The sequence below is a fragment of the Coffea arabica genome, chromosome 7e, assembly GCF_036785885.1.
Source record: "Coffea arabica cultivar ET-39 chromosome 7e, Coffea Arabica ET-39 HiFi, whole genome shotgun sequence".
Lineage (NCBI taxonomy): Eukaryota > Viridiplantae > Streptophyta > Magnoliopsida > Gentianales > Rubiaceae > Coffea > Coffea arabica.
The window spans coordinates 16,014,780-16,036,237 of NC_092323.1; the positions used below are offsets into that span (position 1 = coordinate 16,014,780).

The 21,458-nt window shown below is 35.1% G+C and overlaps 3 protein-coding genes across 4 annotated transcripts; 1 reads left to right on the forward strand and 2 right to left on the reverse strand.

Moving 5' to 3' along the window:
- Nucleotides 1-1,250: 1,250 nt before the first annotated feature.
- On the forward strand, nucleotides 1,251-7,148 carry LOC113700966 (uncharacterized). 2 transcript variants are annotated; one of them, XR_003450768.2, is made up of 5 exons: nucleotides 1,251-1,475; nucleotides 1,591-1,679; nucleotides 2,318-2,452; nucleotides 6,779-6,915; nucleotides 7,020-7,148. XR_003450768.2 is itself a non-coding variant. In XM_027221394.2 (4 exons), the coding sequence occupies exons 1-3, from the start codon at nucleotides 1,310-1,312 to the stop codon at nucleotides 2,447-2,449; spliced, it is 387 nt and encodes a 128-aa protein (XP_027077195.1). In that variant the 5' UTR covers nucleotides 1,253-1,309; the 3' UTR covers nucleotides 2,450-2,452; nucleotides 2,576-2,883. The 2 variants fall into 2 exon arrangements, 1 of the variants encoding a protein (XP_027077195.1); XM_027221394.2 differs by lacking the exons at nucleotides 6,779-6,915; nucleotides 7,020-7,148 and adding an exon at nucleotides 2,576-2,883 and having other exon boundaries at nucleotides 1,253-1,475.
- Nucleotides 4,086-6,686, reverse strand: LOC113700965 (G-type lectin S-receptor-like serine/threonine-protein kinase LECRK3). The gene has a single exon (XM_027221393.2). It carries the CDS (start codon nucleotides 6,550-6,552, stop codon nucleotides 4,186-4,188), a length of 2,367 nt encoding a protein of 788 aa, XP_027077194.1. The 5' UTR covers nucleotides 6,553-6,686; the 3' UTR covers nucleotides 4,086-4,185.
- A 7,205-nt stretch (nucleotides 7,149-14,353) lies between the features above and the next one.
- Nucleotides 14,354-21,058, reverse strand: LOC113700622 (histone-lysine N-methyltransferase, H3 lysine-9 specific SUVH5-like). The gene is made up of 3 exons (XM_027221089.2): nucleotides 20,591-21,058; nucleotides 17,341-19,578; nucleotides 14,354-15,087 (listed from the first exon to the last, which is right to left on the reverse strand). The coding sequence occupies exon 2, from the start codon at nucleotides 19,482-19,484 to the stop codon at nucleotides 17,355-17,357; it is 2,130 nt and encodes a 709-aa protein (XP_027076890.1). The 5' UTR covers nucleotides 19,485-19,578; nucleotides 20,591-21,058; the 3' UTR covers nucleotides 14,354-15,087; nucleotides 17,341-17,354.
- Between the last annotated feature and the right edge of the window lie 400 nt (nucleotides 21,059-21,458).

Below are 21,458 nucleotides of genomic sequence, written 5' to 3' on the forward strand. Positions count from 1 at the left end.
CTACTGCTCATCTCTCCCTTATTCCAAATTTGCATCATTGCACTCAAACTTTTCAGATAAGAAGAATATGAACAAAAACAAATGCAGCCACGAAAGAAAATTCGTCCACCTTCATATACATTTAAGCAAGAATGACAAACATAATGTAGCAATACATATAGAAAAGTGTAAGACTGGGGAAGCTAAAGTAGTTGAGCCATGAAACAGTTGTTTCACCATCTATGGCGAAAGCCAAGCAGGACTCCTCAAGAAATAGTACAAATATCTAGTATACTTTTCATCCCTAAAGAGAGGTAATAGTAGTTTTATAAACCCTTATGTGTATACTAACACAGAAAATATGCATATTTACTAGTAGACTTGGCTGTGCACTTTTTGATTTTTCTTTTATGCTGTGCAGTTATCTGTTCATAGCACCACCCACAGCAACCATCAATTACAAGTAAAAATGTATTAATAATTGATTAAGAAATATTTGTGTGATTTAATTATCTTCAAGTTTTTATCATCAGTTAATACATTTTCCCCAAGTGTTAGACATTGTTAATAATTCAATTTTCAGATAACTTCATGACCACAAAAACAACTCAATCAAAAAATAGTGTCTTTTATCACCGGTTAATGATAACCTTTGATTGCTGATTGCCTGGTACTAATTCTTGGATTTATCTCTTGCTGGAAGTACCAAATCTATTCATTAGTAAAATAGTTGATAATTAAAAAAAATTAATATAGCACCAAATAATTTAACCCTAAAGAAGACAAAAAAAAATCTTTTTGTAGTTTGAAACCATTTTAAATAGATTTCCCTTTGTGTACTTTAAAACAAAATTTGCCTATAATTGCGATTGCTTTATTTTGTCTCATCATATTTACATCTTCATACTTTTGACTTTGTTTTTAACTTTAGATTAATATACTTTTTATTTTCTCATGGAGAGAAACTATGTTCTTTTTTTTAAAATGAATATTCTAATAGTATATTTTGAATTGGGTTTAAAATGTTACAAAATTTTGAAAATAAGTGAATCAAGTGATATTTTTCAAATTTCACCGGTGTTGGGTGATATTATTAAAAATCTCAGAGGAGGTTTTCCAAATTATCCCTAATTATTTATTTATTTATTCATTTATTTATTGTGAAAGGATTACCTTCTCAATTATTCGCAAGAATTTAACTTAATGAGCTATCAACTTTTGGACAAAAAAAAAAAAAAATCTCTTTTGGACCCAAAAAAAGAAAAAAAAATCTCTTTTGGACCTCTATACAGCAGCAGCAGACAGCAAGGCATTGGTAAACCCGCAGAAAATGGCTCCAAATAAGAAATCCAAACCCAAACTCAACTCAGCCGAGTCAACTCAGTCTCCATCCACTTCTCAATCCAAATTCCCCGCCTGCCTCCGCTCCGTTCCTCCTTCCTCCGTCGCCATCACCATCCACGCCAAGCCCGGTTCCAAGCTCGCCACCATCACTGGTCCTTCTCTTTCCCTGCTTTCTTATATACTTTTCAATTTAAATTTAAACTCTGATCATATTATAAGCTGTATGAATATAATAATTCTATTTTCTTGCAAAAAATGGAAGAACAGATATTAATGATGAAGCATTAGGAGTCCAAATTGATGCCCCTGCCAAAGACGGCGAAGCTAATGCTGCACTTCTTGATTACATCAGCTCTGTAAGTTCTTCATTCTTCATTTTTTCAATTATATATTAGTTGGATTTTCTTTTTACTAATATCATTTATAATTTAAAAATTTTTAATTTGAAGTCTGATACTAGTTTGGAACTTAGCTTGGATCAAGTTGGATATATGAAGGGTTTTATCATTAATTAGAGTTTTGTGAATTGTATTTTTATTTTTTCAATTGATTTGAGAATTTTTATTTACTTCTATTGTATGGCCTGGATAAGAAGGAACTTTTGGCCTAAACTCTGGAGGATTATTGCTAATGAAGTTGCTAATGAAGTTGATTTAAGTATCTGTGTAGGAAATTTGTTGATGCGATGTACATCTTATGATTATATGTTTCTGAAGTTGGTAAATGCGAAAAATAAGTCGGAAAATGATGAATTGAATGCAGAGTGTTTTAACTGATTCTAACAAATGTACGAGGTTAAACAGCAGTGCATAACGTTAAACTAGCTTGGTTTTTGTTGCTAGAATGCATTTATGTATCCTGAGGATTGGACGAATTTAGGTTGATGTTAATTTTCAGATGGCTGCATTGAAGAAAAAAGATAGATTTGGTAGATTCAAAGGACTGGATACATTCTGGTAGGCGATATTAAGATTTGATTTTCCTTCCTCAACAGGTGATAGGGGTCAAAAGAAGACAAGTTTCTATAGGCTCTGGTTTGAAATCACGGGACAAGGTTGTGGTTGTAGAGGAAGTAACTTTACAGGGTGTGTTTGATGCGCTTGACAAAGTATTAAAGGGCCAATAAAAGGTAGTTTGTTTCAGCTCTTTCACCATGACAATACGATGAATAAGCAATGTGCCTATGAGGCTTTCTAATTATGTTGGTATTATGAGGTATCTGATGACAGTTTCTGGTTTGTGGCGGTAGCAGGTCTTTGAAAGTATGGTGGAATCATTTCCTTACAATGGGGTTATCTCATACAATTTTTTAATTGATATTTCTGTGTACTTCTTCCATCTTCAAGAGTTGAGTATGGTGTACTATCTTGTATTTCAGCTTTCTCGTGGAAGCTACATATCTAGTTTGTTTTTGTACTTCTTTCTGCCAATGATAAATGAGCACTAGATGCTTGGGGATTTTTAGTGGTAGGATTCTTGTATTTATGTGATTGTGATATTGAAATCCAGTTTTACACAATTGCATATTAAGATGTATGGCCAGCATATCTTTCTATTTAACATATCTTTCTGTAGGATCAGAGTTTTATATTTCCATGCAGTCAAGGATTAGTAATTGGCTGAAGGTGTTGTCAGAGCTATTTTGCTTGAGTTTGATATTGGAGTTCATTTCTGCTTTGATGCATGGTATGTCATCATAGTGTGTATGCCCAACATATGTTTCAAATTTTAACACATATTCTGTCAGTAAGAGTTTGGTATCAATAAAATCAAGGATTAGTAAGTGGCTGGCGATACTGCCATGAATTTGTCCTCCTTGAGTTATTACTTTGACTCTTCTGCCTTCCACTAGTTGCTGATGGTTGCACTTCTAAGATGTCATATGCTTGCCACCTGTCACCCTTCTCTCGATCAAGTATTGATTGGAATTGAGACTAACACTATTCTTTCTCATCCAATCCTCGTTTCCTTTCAATCTTATTATCTTGCAGAGTGTAATTTTCTAGGGCAGTATTGTCATAATGAAAATGTACATTTGACTAGGAATCACACCTATACAAGAATTATCGGTTTAGTTGAAAGAATATATTGGAAGCCATTTCTGTTAGAACTTGGTAGAGTTATCAATGTTGGTTACATCGTGGACATATTTATATTATTAGCTAGGGCAAACTGTTAAAACCAGCAGACCAATCGGCAAAGAGTTGGGCTGCTTGCCTTGAAAAATTGTTGAACACCATAAGTGATTTATAATTCACAATTGAGAAGAAAAGGGAAAAAAAGAAGATTTTTTTTTTTGTTTTTTTTGGGGGGGGGGGGGGGGGGGGGGGGGGGGGGGGGGGGGGGGGGGGGGGTTGAAGGAGAATGCAGATAATGGTACAGGGGATTAAAGACTTTCTATTGTTTTCTTAGATGGAAAATAGGCCGTGATAGTTGATCGTTAGTCTTGTGGTGTAAACTGCTAATGATATGAACTCGGAGGTAAAGTGTAAGTTATAGGGTGTTTAAATGTTTGATTTGTAAACTTTGATCATGGTTTATGTTCTTGCAGAACCATCAAAATCTACATATTACAATTGAATTGTAACGTTAATCATCCCTATATATCGGACTCTTTGAAAAGGGATGGGAATATGCAGCTAATATCCCAGTACATTGATATGCTTGCAAATTGAATATAGTTACATGCAGGAAAACTTTAAATGTTTTAGTAGAAATCTAAGTTCAGACTGTGAATTATGAGGAATATTTTAAAAGAGGTATTGTAAAGCAATTCTTTTATTGCTGCATCACATTTATCTAATACTGGATTACATTTGACACTAGTTGAACAAAGCATAACAAAAGAAAGAAACTGTCGTGCTAGGTAGAACTGAGAAAAGAAGTAGGATTTGGTGGTATTGGGATATCTACTGTCCCTTCTAGCATTAGCAGAACTTTCTTCATTGTGGGACGAAGTGAGGGCTCTCCTTGGATGCACCAGATAGCTATCTTGATCATTCTTTCCAGTTGTCTCATGTTAACAAGCTCATCATCAGCAAACAATTTATGCAACTCTTGAGCCTCAAAGCAATCATAAGCATATTCTTCAAGAATAGCTTGATCCTCGGGGAAGCTCCAATCAATGTTCTTTCGGCGACATATGATCTCGAGCAGCACAATCCCATAGCTGTACACATCTGCTTTAACTGTGACTGGCAATTTTTTATGCCATTCTGGTGCAACATAGCCTTTTGTCCCTCTGATTGCAGTAAAGGTTTTGGTCTGATCATGCTTTAAGAGTTTTGCTAGGCCAAAATCTGAGATTTTTGCACATCTGTGTTCATCCATGAGGATATTTTGAGGTTTGATGTCACAATGGATGATTTGTGTCTCACACTCTTCATGTAAGTAGAGAATACCTCTTGCAATGTCACAAGCAATTTTAATCCCTTCATCCCAGTTGGGCTGGTTCTCTTTGGCATAAAGGACATCCGCCAATGATCCGCTGCTCATGTATTCATACACTAGAAGCTTCTTAGGTCCATCAGCACAGTAACCAAGTAACCGGACAAGATTACGATGATGTGTTTTTCCAATCACTGCCATCTCATTATGGAACTCCCTTTCTGCTTCCCCTTCAGCTAATATTTTTTCCAGTCTTTTCACGGCGACTGTCTTCTGGAAATCCATCAGCATACCTTTGTAAACAGTTCCAAATGCTCCTTGTCCCAGCTCTTCTTTGAAGTCATTTGTTGCCCGCTCTAGTTCTGCATAGGTGAATGCCCGCGGGGCAACATCGCCGATTGGTTCAGCATTCTTGTATCTGGACATGTTTTTGTGAGCACCTAATTGATGTATATGAATAAGAACCCCAGAAATTACAAGTATCACCAGGGCAAAAACAAGAAGTGAAATGCTGATGATTAAGATATCCAGACGCAACTTTTTCTTGGGGTGTAATTGGGGATAGCTCGGACCACCTCCAACTGGGGAACCAGGCATGCCCACCTTCACAAGAGCAACTTTTGGATTAGTCAGCACTCTTTTCCCATATTTCAATGGAAGCCTTTGCTTGCTGCATCCACCATCTCCAAATAACGCTGCGCCACAGTTGCAATCGTTTAGACAAGCCTGTTCGCATTCTTGTCTTATGCTTGTCTTGAATGTGTCATATGAAGCATTTTCCCAGACTGTGTTTGGTATTGGCATCATTGTGAATCTGAGGATTTCTTTCGGGGATTGACATCCCTCTTGTGAAAAATTTCTCTGACACCCTGAGCTGAGGTCACCTGGAGAAATAAAATCGAATCCTGGAATGCACTTACATTCGATGTCAGTATCTACATTGCTGCAGAAGGCATTGAGTCCGCATATGCCTTTGGGTTCACATTTATTTGATGTAGTGTTATACCTGACGATCCAGTTGTCTTTGTACTGGAGAGAATATGAATATAGCCGAAAAATACCATCCACATCAATGGTTGCGCGATAGATTGTTTTCTGATCGGGGAATCCTTGAGTGACATTGAATATTATGGTGCCATTGTCCCTCAACAGGTAGAGATATCCATTTGGGTCAAGATTCAGGGTCACATGCGGCCCGCCATTATTAGTGTATGATGAGTAGTAAGCATATGGATCTAAACTCGGTGCATCTGTAGGATATTGCACCAGGGTTCCATCTTGCTGCATAATTAGGCGGAAAGGCCCTGTTGAAGGATCATTTTCTGAAGCACTTGAAAACAGCTGCCCCTGACCTTGCCCGTCATCAGTTATAAGACGCTGAGTGGGTAAAAGGGTGTCAGTTGGATAATCAAAACTCTGCCATATGGTGTTGTTAGCAGAATTGTACAGGACAAAATTTCCTGAATCTAGCATAGAAGCTGAAGCAATCTTGTCTTCAGCAAGATTGACAATGTCTACTTCTTGGCCTGGTGACTGCTGCAGGATTAGCCTTCCATCATTGGTTAGAACCAGTGTAACATTCAGTGGATGAATGGCACTATCCCTATTGGCTGTCCATACTACGGTCTTATCAGGAATTCCTCTGAGGGAATCAGGAATTCCATTGAGGAAAACTCCCACAGCATAGCCATTGCCTATGGGATAGAACCCAAAGGCATAAAGCCCTGAAGGTGACAACCATGATGAGTTCTTGCCAGTGGGTGTAAGAGTAGAACTCGGGCTAATTCGAGCAGCTGCTAAGGAAAATGCAGACAAAAAGAGTAAGAACAAAAGGGCAGCCATGATGTTTGAGAAAAGGATATTTGCTCGTTTTATGTGGACTTTTTTTTCTCTCTCTTTTTCTAATTCTGGTGTTTCCAAATTGGAGGGGATAACAATTTTGAATGTCTAAGCTGCAATTTATAGAAGATTTTTCATTGCAAAAGAAGTATTGAAGTCCTGCTAGACGTAAAACGCGTGGTGAAGAATTTTCATGTTGTTGATAAATATGATTATCTTGATTTCACAGGAATAGTGCTTGACTCCAAGTCATTGCATGACTTGGACTCAGACTTCATCAAAGTTGGCAGTGGTGGAAATTTTGCGTGGATTGGCTTTCCCACGTGAAAGAATTTTGCAATAGGCAGATGCCTGTTGGCATTTGGGGTAAATATAACTTTGTAGAATTCAATCGTGCTTGATATTATTTGTGTAGTTTTCAGCTGTTTGGGCCGGATATTATAACCCTGTTCTGAACTTGGAATGAGCAGATCAAAATGATGAGCTTTAAAGCAGTTGCGAGACTGAGATGTGAAGTGCTTTATGCCTAAACTTTAATACGTCCTGATTATTCTTGCCCCCTAAGGTATGCTTACTTCTTTATCAATTTTATTCCCAAATCTCAATTCTGGTTCCTTCAGCAACTGTATTCCTCCTTTAGTCCAGGCTCACCATTTCCAAGTTGGATTGCTTTTTAACTCTGGATATGATATGGGTGATTAATAATCATTGACATAAGCAACCGTTTTTAGAGAGGTAAAATCAGTATGCTAATTTAGAGAGGTAAAATCAGTATGCTAATTTAGATGTGAAATCAAATTATTTCTAATCAAATTATCGTTTACCCGAAAATTGACTCCAAAAAAATTGTGTAAATTCATTATTCATGCCAAAAAACTGGAGGTAAATGTACTGTATTCTGGTCTTAGGTCCTTCAAAATACTTTTCCAATCAAGAGTGATTCACTCTGTAGAATTATAGAATAGTGAGGAGTCTCGGGACCCCAAATGCAATTTCCTGCCAGTTGGCAAGAAGGAAAGTTCGGTGCCTTGTGAATTACGGTGGACCACTTGGAATGTCATCAAGTATAGGTTAAATTACATATAACCCCTTTGTGGTTTTGCATAATGTTAGATGGTCCCTTTAAAGTTTCAAAATAGCCATATGATTCCTCTATAACTTTATGTAAAGTGAAAAATTGATAGAATGCACAATTAGTTACGGCAATTATTTGAGAGCGCTCCAAAAGTGCTGTATCATAACATCTACTTAATTTCTTTATAATTTGCATTAATATCCACTTTACCCGTTGTAATTTTTGCATTTATCCATGTAATCCTTATGTGGTTTTATATAAGGTGATTAAGTTGTTGTTTGATTTAGCAATTAACTAAAGACATTGTTGATATTTCAACTAACAACATTAGTAGGTTATTTTTCGTCAAATGTCGAACGTACATGAAACAATAGGGGGTGAAATGAATATTTTGAAACATGAAGGAGGGTCATGTGGTAATAGATGAAACCACAAAAGAGTTATTTGTAATTTATCCTTAAGTTTAATGAAACGGTATCAATTCCAGTTATATAGTTTTGTTTTGTTCCTTTTCTTTAATCTGCAATGATGTGAGTAGAATTCCTTATAAAGCCAACCAAAAAGACTTTAGATGAAAATCAAGTCACAAATCTGAAACTTGGCTTAGTCAGCAAAGTTGCTAAGGTAATTATTGTCAGTTTTACTGAGAGTTTATTTTCTTGGTCTTGGCATAAGTTTGTCCTCGTTCATACAATTATAACATTCTCTATAATCGAAATCTTTCTTAATATCGTGTGCAATACTCATGGGAGTCTTATTATAGATCAAAGGTATAAAGATCCCTCTTATTAACTTTAGAGGACAATTGACAATACTAACTCATAATCGCAAAACTTGACTTTGTAATCTTACTCCTAAGGACTTGATTTTGATTAGTATCCCAATGAAATAGCTTATTAATATTTGCACTCATTTACCCCTCTTGCGCGCTCGAATTTACTCACTAAAAATATAGCATCCAAGAAATGCTAGAAACTAATTAAAGAGTGCAAATATCGCTTTCCTCCAGAAAACATATCCAACACCTGAACTTGGAATGGTGATTGTAATTCCAAAAAAAATTTCCAAAAATTTTCTGACTGATTGCTGCATTATTATTATTTCTCTATCAGACTTGGAATATTTTTCTCCATGGAACTAAAATTCAATTGAAATAATTATAGTTGTTCAAAAAAATTCCATGTCTCATTGCTACATTGCCTTGCTGCTAGAAACCACAGGCGAATGGTCCTGACCTCGACAGCCATTTTCATCAGATATCATGTGCTGAGAAGTGGCTGCTGACTCTAGTCTTCGGAACTCGTGTGAGAAAAATTGGCAGTTTCAATTTTTTTTTTTTTTTAAAGATTGTATTCTTCTGCCAAATAAAGAGGGTAGATTACAAATTTCAATGTCAAGCAAAATTTTAAGTATTTACAAATAATCCAATTTCATATTTTTTTTTAACAAAATATATGCGAAACCTGCTCTTATCTTTATTTCTTTAACAGTAGTTTTTATATCGTATAATTAATCTTTTGTCTGATTCCAATGGTGCTTGCTTGTCAAAACTTTCACAAATAGCCTATCAACAGTATCTCTATATTTCAACTTTTCGCAACCACTTCTCAACCTTCTTAAACTGGATTTTGATTTTTCATATTTTGTTCTCGATTGATTTTGATTTTGTAAAATTGGTTCTTGAAAATTAGATCTTTTAGAACGACTTATGTGTTCTCGTTTATTGTTAGAAAATCTATTTGAATAAATGCATAGATAATTTTAAAAAAAAGTTAAAAAAAGTTGATTTTGACCAAAAAGATGACAATGTTAGCCTTATATGCCACATGAATAAATCTTTATGCTAATTAAATAATTTTTGATGTAATTACTCTTTTTTCTTTGTGAAGATTGAATATTGGATGACCAAAAGAAGGAACAGATAGATGAATCTCGAAGTCGAATAAGAGTAGGAAGAAATTAGAGACATCATAAAAATTATCAAATCTTTAGATTGTTTAGTAATTATGTTGAAATTTGAATGGTATTTTTGTCTGCATGAAAAAGTGAACCAGAATCAGAATCCAAAAGCATCTCAAGACCTACTTTTGATTTTCAGTTTTTCTAGGTACAAAAATTTTAAAATTAGGTTTTCAAAATCAGTTGAAAACACAATAAAAAATTGCTTTTCAAAAATCAAAAAATAGAATTAGGTTTCTAAAATCATGTGAGAATAAGGCCTCTGTTACTTTACCCCCAATATGTGGCCAGTTATTCCTTTTAACTCCTCTTTATTCAAGCCTCCTACAGCAAGCAAACTCTAACTTTAGAATGTCAACTAGGATGAAGGAAGCACTACATAAATATGAAACAAAGTCAAAAAAAAAAAAAAAAAAGGCAGCTAGTGCTAAAACTCTGTTTATTTGAATTAACATCAACTAAAATAATGTAAAACTAAACACCAATTAATGACTTTTAATCTTTCAATTCTTTCCCAAATTCATGGAATCAAATCCAAGCTTCAACTCTTCCCCAATTTTATTGAATATACTTGAGGGCTCTTGCTAAAACTCCAGCAAATTTTTTATTTTATTTTGGCTTTATAGTTTTCCTATTTTAAGTCTCAATCATTAATCATTTATATTGTTAACTTTATTCTAAGTTTGCATTTAGTATTTTAAGGTGTATGATATATTACGCTATTAATTTATTTGGTAGTTCATCATATGACTTGTGTATTTATTGTTAAGTGATTCATGACTGTTGTGTTCGCTTTTAGATAGACATGGCCACATTTCAGATTTAAATCAAGAGCAAAACTTGAACTTGACCAGCAGTTTGTCCAGCTTGAACCGAAACAGACTTTGTGGAAAAGGAATCAAGGCCAGAACTGTGCTGAATGTTTTGATTCAGGCTCAAATTATCCTTATAAAATAAAAACCAAATATCAATGGGGAAATTGAAATATCTTTTCCTTTCTAATTCAATTTCGATGAGAAAACTATGTATTGTTTATTTTAGTTAAAACGTTTAATAAATGTGAGGTATATTTCTTTCATATAATTTGTATCACTTTTTCTTTTTATTGTTAACTAAAAATAAATTAAGTGTCTTAATTTTCTTGAGCATCCAATTTCTTTACTTGTCCTTATTCTAAATTCAGTATTAAATTTTCTTAGTATCAGGTTCTTGATCATAAGTGATTAAGTGTAATTAAGAAAAAGTCAAAACCATAACCATAACTAAAAGGAATCAGAACTAGGCCAAAAAAAAATTCAAAACCGTAACTATAACTATCCGTAAATGGAATCGGCCATTTTTGAATCAAAATGGCGATATTGGAACCATAGCACCCTTACTTTTAGGTATTGATGTATAGGATTTTTTTTTTTTTTTAAGGAAAAAAAACTAGTACTACAAAGAAAAAGCATGGCATGATAGCAATAACTTATTTAAGAGTAGGATTTACAATAATTATACTTTCGATTGTTCTCCCTCTCGAAGCTGAAATCTTGGTTTTATCATTGACAGGACTTACTACTTAAGCTCAACTTTTAATTGATTAGATTAAAGCTCATTTGAGATGATTCAAAAAATTATCAAAACTTAAGTAGGGATGCATGCAAGTCAAGTAGAGTCAATTTCAAATAGTGTCATGCTCGAACTCAAGTTCAATTGTTATTGGTGCTGCTTGAACTTGAACGAGCAAAATAAACGATCTCGACTCCTGGAAGCATCGCACGAGCTCAGGCTTGACTCGAATAGGCTGAAGAATCTGTCTAGCCTTTTTGAGCTCAAGCTACTCGAGCTCGAGCCCCATTTTCTGGCTTGAAAATCTGCTCTCCATTTCCAAAATTTCCACAATCATTCCGCTCCTGCCACTGAAGATCAAACACTCAACCATTTTTCCAGTTTATCATCCTGCATAAAATCCCTCCCAAAACGTTATTTATAACAATAACATGCATCATTAAAGATCCTATCTATACACTAACAAGAATACAAGATATGTAGCAATTAGCAAAGCAAAAGCCTAATAATCACAATAAGTACTTCAGCAGAAGCAGTCAAGAATCCCAAATTCCTTGAATGGCCTGAGGCTCAGTATTTGATCGAATTCCATCTTTCTATCCACTCTCGGATAAGCTGCAACTCGAGATCAGGGCAGCGACAGCGGCGCAATGCAACTCCAGCTCAGGTCAGCAGTGGTAGCGGCAAAGCAAGTGAAGTTGCTGTCAATTTGCTGTTTGAAGAAGATGAAGATGGAGACTTTCAAATTTCGTCTGAAGAAGAAGAAGCTGGAATAAGGGAGGAAAACTTGGGAATTAGGATTGAGAACTTGCGATTTGTGAATTGTAATAGAAAAAAATGTTTCTGAAATTCAATTCAGCTTTTAACTTTTAATATTTTTTAGATTTTATATTGTCAAATGTTTAAATCACTCCAACATAATGTTATGAGAAAGAGGTTTATACCGTAAATTATCTAACTTATAAACCTACAATAGTAAATTCATAACACATAATATATAAATTAAATATAAATACTTGAATAACCTCGTCGAGCTCACGAGCTTGACATATTCAAGATTAAACTCGACTCATTTTCCCATTTGAGTAGCTCGACCTTGACCCGAACTCGATCTACATCGAGTTTCAGTTGTGCTCATAATTGAGTAGGTCATGAGCTACTTAGATCATGTGCAGCCCTAAGCTCAAGCATAATTTTAGACTTGTCGAAATATGAATGTAAACTTGAACATGCAACGTTTAGCCTGATCATAATATACCCCTACTTTTGCTCCCCCCCTTCCCACCAAAACAAAGATTATTGGATGATAATCAATGTTTTAAAAGGGTTGAGATGTTAGGCAAGATAGGTTTTTGTCTCATGAGGTGAGGCAAAGCGAAAGCCCAATGTGTCGTGCATTTGTCCCATAAATGTTTAGAACTCTCATAAATAAAAAACAAAGTATAGGAATATCTATAAATAAATATTGTGCCTTATTTCATTAACCTCTAATTTTTCAATTGTCGAGAGATTTTACCCAAGTCTTTCTATCATCCTTGAATCAAAAGCATAGAAGGAAAATTCCATAGAAGTTCTCATTACAAAACATGCTAATGTAACATGTGACAGTGTTATTTATTACGCCTTATTTCTTATATGACACTTCTCGAGTAGCTTATGAAGATCAAGAATGTCCTCCATGATTGTGGTCAATTGGAAACAGTTTCTTCCACTTTGAAAAAGGATTTGCACAATCCCTTTTGCATCTGAATCCAGTGACACTTTCTTCCATTCAGAGGCCGTAGAGCATCAGTAAGTGCCCGTCTCTGATCAGTAGCCATTGCCTCTGCAACTAAAGCTTTCCTACAACATTATGTCTAGAAAGCCGAAGCACGACTCGTACTTCCTATGTTAATGCAGTTTTCAAATACATTCGAATAAACAAGAGGCGAAGGAGATCAGATCTTCTAAAATAATAATATTCACGTAAAAAAATTCAAGTCCAACATCTCTAGGTGATCCTAGCATCAACCACCAAGATTTTGTCTAAAGAAATTAAGACTTAAATTTAGATATTTGATGTGGTGTCAAAAATACATACCACAATTATGCAACATTTAAATTTAAAATTTAACTTTTGCACAAATATCATGAATTTAATAGTGACGATGTATATACTGTCAGTGTATATAAAATTTACTCACAAAGACAACAACCATAACAACTTCTGAAAAGGGTAAAGTTGTCAATGAACTTTCTTAAATTTTCTCATTTTTTAACTGAAGTTCTTTGCCTCTCTAATTAGTCAGCTATTTAGAATCCCGCATTTAATTTATCATTTTTGCACATAAATGGATTAATGGGGGAGCATTCTCGACCCTAAAAAAGAAAACTTAAAACTCGTAGCCGATGAACCATTAGTCTAATGATTAAACAACTAAGGTTGGTGAGGAGGACTATACCTGTGCTCTAAATTTTAATCTAATCCCTCGTTAACTGCAAGTGCACAAGTCGTGAATTGTAGTATATAAACAAATTAGGATTGATCCCACAGGGAAATCAGCTATATATGAATTACTAAGACTTTTGGCTCTTTCTATTATCTAAACTTACCAGGAATTTTTAACTAGACTAATCAGCTAAATGCTAAAGTAATACAATGCAAGTTAATAACTCGAAATAACTCAACTAAACATTAATGTTCTAGGGTATAGAATCCATCAAAAGTGCCTAAACATGGATGCATTAGCTAACTATCACTCATACTCTTGTCTTGCTAAGGATGCATTTCACTCAAACCATCAGAACTTACTTTCGCCAATGAACCGAACTTAGTCTACACAAGTATTTTCCTACTTTCGTGGTGAAGTCTCAGGCATAAATCAGAATCTAGCGCAAGAAATGTAATAAACATCCACTTAAGTGCACCACTACTTTCGTGTGTTCACTTCTTAGGTTCCATTCATTCATTTTCCATTATTGTCAACTATTTTCATAGACTAACAACAACTAAAATGGCTTGTAAATGAAGATCAAGCATTCACAAGTGCTAAAGTATGAATAAATGAACTAGCAAGTACAAGATGTAGCAATAATCACTTCATTCATCCACATTCAAGTCACAAATAGTTTCATCTCTCCCTAGAACAAGAAGATTTAGCTAGACATGGTAGGTTTAACAACAAAGCTCATATCTTCAATGTAACAAAGCATTAGTAAGACAAATAAAGAGAGTAAAGATGAAAAAATGCTCATTCAATTGAAGAAATATGATTTTCAAACTCTATCATCCTCATTTCTAACAAAAATCCTTTAATACGTCAAGAGTTCTTCAAGTTCTTCAATAGAAAGGAAAACTAAATCTTCAACTATATCTAAGTTAAGCTAGAGAGAAAAGAAAAGAAGAGTCTCCTCCTTAGGTTCCTTCTCCCCTCAATAATATGCTTTTCTTTCTTTTTAACTCGTCTCTTCACTTCTTGTTCCAAAAATGCCCTCCATTGGAATCCCCAATATTCCTTCTTCAAGAGTACAAAGTGCCTTTTTCAACTTCCAGTCGAAAATTGTTGTGAAACAAGAGTCAAAAAGTAAGTATGAAATGCACACAAGTTGGTCTGCAAATTGCAGCAGAAAGAGAAAAATCCGAGGCCGATGATCCGAGGGCTTCCAAACAGATCCGAATTCAGATCAGTTTTTCCATTTTCTTTCACTTTTCTTGTAGAAGTTGATCCGAGACCTATTCCCTATGGATCCGAGCTCGGATCTTCTGCTCTCGGATCAACTTCTCCAGCATCAGAGATGAGGGCTCGAATGTGTGGCCTTTGGGAATGGATCCGAACTCGAATCCTCCCCCCTGTTTGTAGCTTCAATCCTTTTTCTTTTCCTGTGCAACTCACTATCTTGTTTCATGTACACGTTAATCTCCGTGAGTTGCCTTGCATCTGCTTCAACTAGAGAGTGTTCCATGCACTCATTACCTACAAAATACCATATGTTTCTGCATTATTCCACTCATTTGCACATTTAGTTTACTAAGTAACATTTGAAGAAATTTTATACTAAAAGGGCATAAACATGGCTATCATCCCCTAAAAACACAACAAAACTTGCACTTTATCAAATGAAATCAATGTAAAATATTCACTTGTCAGTTGGGTTCCAAAACTTAGAGGTACTAGATTCAGACCTCACAACACGTGAATTGTAGTCTAATTGTATCCGTAAGCATCCAGCCCACCGATTGTGAGTTTAGATTGTAACCATCCATCCCTCCCGTTGTGGTTTTGAGCTATTTGTGATCTCATCATGATAACTAAATCGTTGTTATTATCATTATCATTACTATTACAAAAATACCATGAATCTTGGTACCTTTGAGTGTAAGTATTTTTATAGGTGAATTTCCAGAAATAATGCAAATGAGAGAAAAAGTCGGAGAAGTGGTGTTGTGTGAGAATGTGTGATAATTGAAGGGTGGCCGCAAATGAAATTATCAGCTACTGAAAAAACCAATTTTTTTCCATTTTTCTTTTGCAATTGAGAAGGAAAATTTTGTTTTCATTCTTTTGCGGTGAGCTTTTTAATAGCTGCATGCACTATGCATGAGGCTAAGACCAATTTTTTTTTAATGAAGCCCTAAAGTATAATAACTAAACCCTAAAGCCTAAAGCCTAATTCCAAATTTATAAATCGTAAATCCTACTTTATAAAACCTAAACCCTAATTTATAAATCCTAAATCCAAATTTATAAATCTTAAACTCTAATTTATAAGTCAAAGTCCTAATTTATAAACCTTAAATCCAAATTAATAAATCTTAAATACTATTTTATAATACCAACAATCTGCTGCACAATTTGAAAGCACAAACGCAGAACCACAATGCTAGCAATTCTTCGACAGAAAATCTAAAGGCACAATTGTGGCGACACAATGGGAATGGACAAATACAGGACCACAATTGCAGGAGCTCTTCGATAGAAAACCCTAGCAATGGAACGAAGAAATTGGGGGACTCAGAAAGGAAGTTGGAGAGACTAGAGTACAAAGATGCAAATAGGGATCTAGTCGGTGATGTATTTGTAGCCAAACATTTTGCATCATTGTTATCGATGATATCCATCCGTTGATCAATATTTAATCAATGGCTAAAAAAAACTGCTAAAAAAAACTGTCGGTGGGCATCCTTGGAATGCGGCTAAACTGCGGCATCCGGATTTTGAAAAAAAAAAAATTAACTTGGCACCATTGATCCACTTTTTATCAACGGTACGAAGAATTATGCCGCATCCAAGAATATTGCAGTTTTGCCAGACGCCGCAACGTAGCGTCTGAATTAAAAAAAAAAAGGTTTGCACTGGATAAAAAGCTTTGCACTGTTGATCACAAGTTGATGAACGGTGCTCAAATGTAGCTGCATCCATTGTTGGATGCGGCGTTTGAAATTTTTTTTTTTTTTTAGAAAAGCTTTGCACCGTTGATCATCACAATTTGATCAACGGTGCTTTTTTTTTTTAAAATTTCCACTATTCTTTGCATTATTAGTTTAAAAAATTCGAAAACAAATTAACTTTATCCCTACGCTGCAAATTACGGCCGTGGCCCCTAAAACAGCATTAATTTCCCCACAACACCAATTTTGGCATGATCTCTTATTTCCGTAATATTTACAGAAATTCGCCTATTTTTATGGTCTTAGTTTGTTATTTCAATTATTCCCTTATTAATTGATGATTAAAACTTCATATTATTGCTCTTATAATTTATAACCATTAAAATTCATCATAGAAAACAATAGCTGATGACAAGATAAAATGTTAATTGATGATTAATTTCACCATATTATATAATACAATATTAATTTATAAAGAAAATCCTCATTAAACTTGTAAACACATGTGATAAAATAAATATTGAATGTAAAATAAATGATTTAGTAGACCCATGTAATACTATTACTAAAGTATGATGGTTGCTCATAATATCTAACAAAATGTTATCCACTAGAAAAATACCAATCACGTGCAAAGCATGCGAAGTATCACTGGTAAAAACCATCATAGACTTGATTTGTTTACATTTGAGTTGGTAATTATTCCTTATTACCATCACCTTAAGTTTTGGAAATATAGTTTTCTTAATTGTCTAATAACTCCTACAAATTGATGTTCAAGTTATAAATATTGTTTAAATTACAAAACAACAAAGATTACATAACAACATAATCTTACCTGATGGGGCTTCCTCAATACAACCTGTCGGTACACTTGCGAGAACCGCAGAAACACTTCTTCATCTTGATGTTTCCATTGGCATCAAGAACCCGATTGAGCTTGTAATTATAATCATATGAAAGTTCCTTCAATGCAGGTATTTTCTTGGTAGCAAAAAGCATTACATGGGGCACTCTTTTGTCGTCATGATCGTAAAGAACATTTTGAGCATAAAGATTTGGTGAGCAACTGTGGTTGATGAATCTTCCCACATTCCCATATTTCGCTGCATCAATTGTAAAGCCTTCACCATCATCAAGATCAAAAAGATATTCATCATTATCTCTTAAATCAGCTTCCTTGTCCTGGAGCAACTCTCCAGCATATTCACATATGAAACTGCCAGATGGGATTTCAACTTGTGATCTAACACCCCATCCAGTTGATTTAGTCCTAAATATCTCCAATGGCAATCGAGGACCATGTTGGCTAACTCTGTTCTGACAAGAAGGTGGGCATTTGCAATTCGGGCCACATTCGTGCACCATTTTCTTTGCTCTAACGATGGAGCCTTCCTCATTGAACGGAAGTTCCCCTCCGTTCTTCACAGCACAAGGACATCTAATGGAGTCCGAGCATCCACCAACGCAATCACAACCTTCAGGCAATGAGACTTGATACCAATGTGGATACATTATCTTGGTTATGTAAGTAAAGTTATCTGGTTTTTCAATGCTAATTTCATTCACAACCATGATTGGGACTTTTTCCTTGCCTCCAGACACATCATATCCTGTCTCAGCATTGTTGTCCTCGAGGTCCTTTAAGGATCTTCTTGGCTTGGTAATACTTAGGTGATTACAATCTGGCTGCCTTGACGATCGAACCAATTCAAACATCAAGGACAATTTGCCAGACTTGGATCTTTCAGGCCCAAATTTGCTCACCTTATATAGACCGTCATAGATGTACATTTTCTTTGTAGCTGTGGTTGCATCAACAGATCCTAAGATAGTTTTACGAATAACCCTCACAGGATAATTTGCATCCATGCTATTCTTCAAGGCAAGATTACCTCGTTGGAGCTTTTGATCTTCAAATGTCTGACCTTGGCCAGAATATAGAAGAATATCAGGAGAAGCCGCTCTGTTTCCATAACGGCGCAGACCTGAATCCACCACACTGTTAGCATACTCTTTTCCTTCAATTGTCACGTGATTAATACCAGCCATTTGTTCATGATGTAGACCAACAAGAGCAAGTTCAACCCTGAATCGGAACTGGTTGCCAATTTCAACCCCAGGAACATGTCCGAAACATGGTTCAGTATTCACCCATTTCTGCTGTTTCTTGAGAAGCATTGCTGCTTTAATATGAATCTGTTGTCTCATTGGTCCCTCCCCCAACTCTTGCTTGTATTCATCTAAGAGACTTCTGTATAGCTCATCAAAGAGCCTAAGGGCATTCTGCACATTGCTGTGACTAACAATGTTCATGGCTGCATTATCATATGGAACAATTGCCAGATTTTCCATATCCTTCACTTCGGTTTCTTCAACACTCTTTTCAGCTGTATTTCCTTTTTTTCTTTTATTATTGCAATTGATTCTTGATTGAAGTCTATTTTCCCACTCTGAAGCAGATAAAATGCGAACATCCTCGTCATCTCTTTCTTCTTCCTCTTCAGATTCACGGACTCCGGATGTTTGCCCATGCACATGATTTTGGCTTGAATTTTTTCGAGTGATTCCACCATGATCCTTGACTAATTTTTTCTCACAAAAATTACTTGATTTCTCCTCTATAATGCAACAATCTTCATCATCTTCATCTCCATGTGATTTGTTATCAGTTTTGGCTTTCATCTTGGTAATTGGCTCACCTGAGTGAAGAATTGCTTTCCTTACGAACCCATATTCCACATTAGTTGGTGCCACAATTCTCAATCGCTCAGCTGCTACAGCATTCGAAGAAGCATTGAAATTCTTGATAGTCTTCATCGCGGAGGTAAATGGACCACAATGGACTGGAAAACTTCGGACTGAATCAGCATCTGAACGCTTGAATTTTGATGCATGTTTGTTACTTGGATAACTGTCCTCTTGAAACAGTCGCTTCCCGGGCATCTTAGCAGGAGGGGATGTGTCAGTTAACAAACTCATCTTCAAGTTAACCTACGAGAATCTTTGATGTTTCCTAACTGAAATTTTGACCACTGAATAAATGGAAACAATGGTTGTTGTACCTAATTAAAACCTGAAAACAATATGAACCAATTTTGAATTTACTAATAACCAGTCAAATAAGAAAAGAAGGCAACATGTGGGTAGAGGATAAGTACACAAAAAAAAAAAAAAAAAAATGGGCTCACTATAAAACTTTGACATTATCTGACAGGTTGTCGATGCCTGTGCAATAATAAAAATAAACCTAATTGTCAATTAAAATAACCAAAACCCGATTCCAAGTACTAGAGCAAGAACTCTAGGTGTGCAATGGGTTACTTGATTCACCCCTGTTCCCGAAGAGTTTACTTGATCCGATATACCCGAATGGGATGGCTTTTTCACAAATAATTATTAATTTGTAAACAGGGCAAGTAGGGTCGTATCCTCAGGAACTGGGGATATTTGTCTCTTTTGAAATCTAAAGTAACACGGGGGATGTTTTTGTATAAAGAATGACAATTAAAACAATTCAACTAAAAATAAAATAGCCAACTAAAAATTAAATGACAATTCACTAAAATCAGAGTAATAATAATTAAAGGTCTAGCCAAGAAATAATTTCAGCAATGGTTCACCTAATTGATCATTGATGCACAAGCAATTCCAATTATTTATTAATAAATAGGTTATAACTGTTAAACAAGCGATGACAGTCAACCCCTCCTTACTGTGTCGGTGATTAAGGTACGCCCGTTAATCACTGTTCTAATTGAGAAATAGTCCTAGGTACGCCCGTAAGGTTTAATTTCCCAATTGCCTAACGTATTAAAGGAGCCCTATTCTAATCAAATAACGCACTATTAGGGTTATTTTAAATTAACTCGCATATTCCCCTGACACAAATCTAATCATGCCAGTTGTCACATTTCAATGCAATTAAATAATTACGAATTTAATGCCCTAATTGACAATAGATTACCAAATTAACTAATTATCCGGATCCAAGACAATTGATTAATTGGACAACCATAAACATTGTAATCAAAGAATATGCGAATATTAATAAATAAAATAAAAAGATAAAATTAAATCGATCTCACAATTTTCAGACAAATCAAAGCATCCGTTGTTCCTTGACTAGACAAAGGGATTTAGCTCATTGTCAGATGAGAAAAACCCATACAAAACTGAAGAGAAAGTAGCGGCCATTGTCCTTCGATTGAGAAAGGCTCACTCCGTTCAATTGATGAAAGAAAACGTAAAATACAGAAAGTGACTAAGTCCTCCAATTGCTCCTGACATGCCGTAGGAGGAATCCACCAAAGACCAAAAGGAAAAGTCAAAAGAAAAGCTAAGCGAAGAGTCCCTGCCACACGAAGAAGGAAAAGCAACTAAAGAAAAGTAAAAAACCTAAGCTTCAAAGTAGTCTGCTCTATTTCTTCTCTAATTCTCCCCTGCTACTGTGCGGCGGCCAAGGAAAAGAAGACTCCGTCCTCCTCGGTTCAGCAGTTGCCATAAAAGGGCAAAAGTTTTTCTTTTCCAAAAATGCCCCTGGGGATAAGCGCTGTTACTTGGATTCCTTTTCTGTCAAATTGGCACTTGTTATCATATTTTTATTCTACTCTCTGAAATAAATGTAAAATATCAAAAGTGAATAGAATCTAACAATTAATTCATATTGGGTCAGATAATAGGGGGAATTAATAATAAAATAAATGATAAAATTGCAACCTATCATTATCCCACCCGCAAATTGCTCATATATTAGCACAAGTATTAAAACTTTTACTAAAATATAATGACTTTTTATACAATGTCACTATCAAAATTTTCTATTACACTAGCATATAAAGATACACGCCACATGTAAATTGAATTTCAAATTTCAATAGAGATTATGTAGCATTCGTTTAAACATGTTGGTGTTATCAAATTCTCACACTGATAATTTATAAAAAACAGTTTTCA

Excerpts from the sequence above, each read along its gene's own strand:
- LOC113700966 (XM_027221394.2), top strand. The coding sequence starts at position 1,310 with ATGGCTCCAAATAAGAAATCCAAACCCAAACTCAACTCAGCCGAGTCA. Across the intron at positions 1,476-1,590 it reads CAAGCTCGCCACCATCACTG|ATATTAATGATGAAGCATTA; the intron begins GTCCTTCTCTTT and ends ATGGAAGAACAG. Across the intron at positions 1,680-2,317 it reads TTCTTGATTACATCAGCTCT|GTGATAGGGGTCAAAAGAAG; the intron begins GTAAGTTCTTCA and ends CTTCCTCAACAG.
- LOC113700965 (XM_027221393.2), bottom strand. The coding sequence starts at position 6,552 with ATGGCTGCCCTTTTGTTCTTACTCTTTTTGTCTGCATTTTCCTTAGCA.
- LOC113700622 (XM_027221089.2), bottom strand. The coding sequence starts at position 19,484 with ATGAGTTTGTTAACTGACACATCCCCTCCTGCTAAGATGCCCGGGAAG.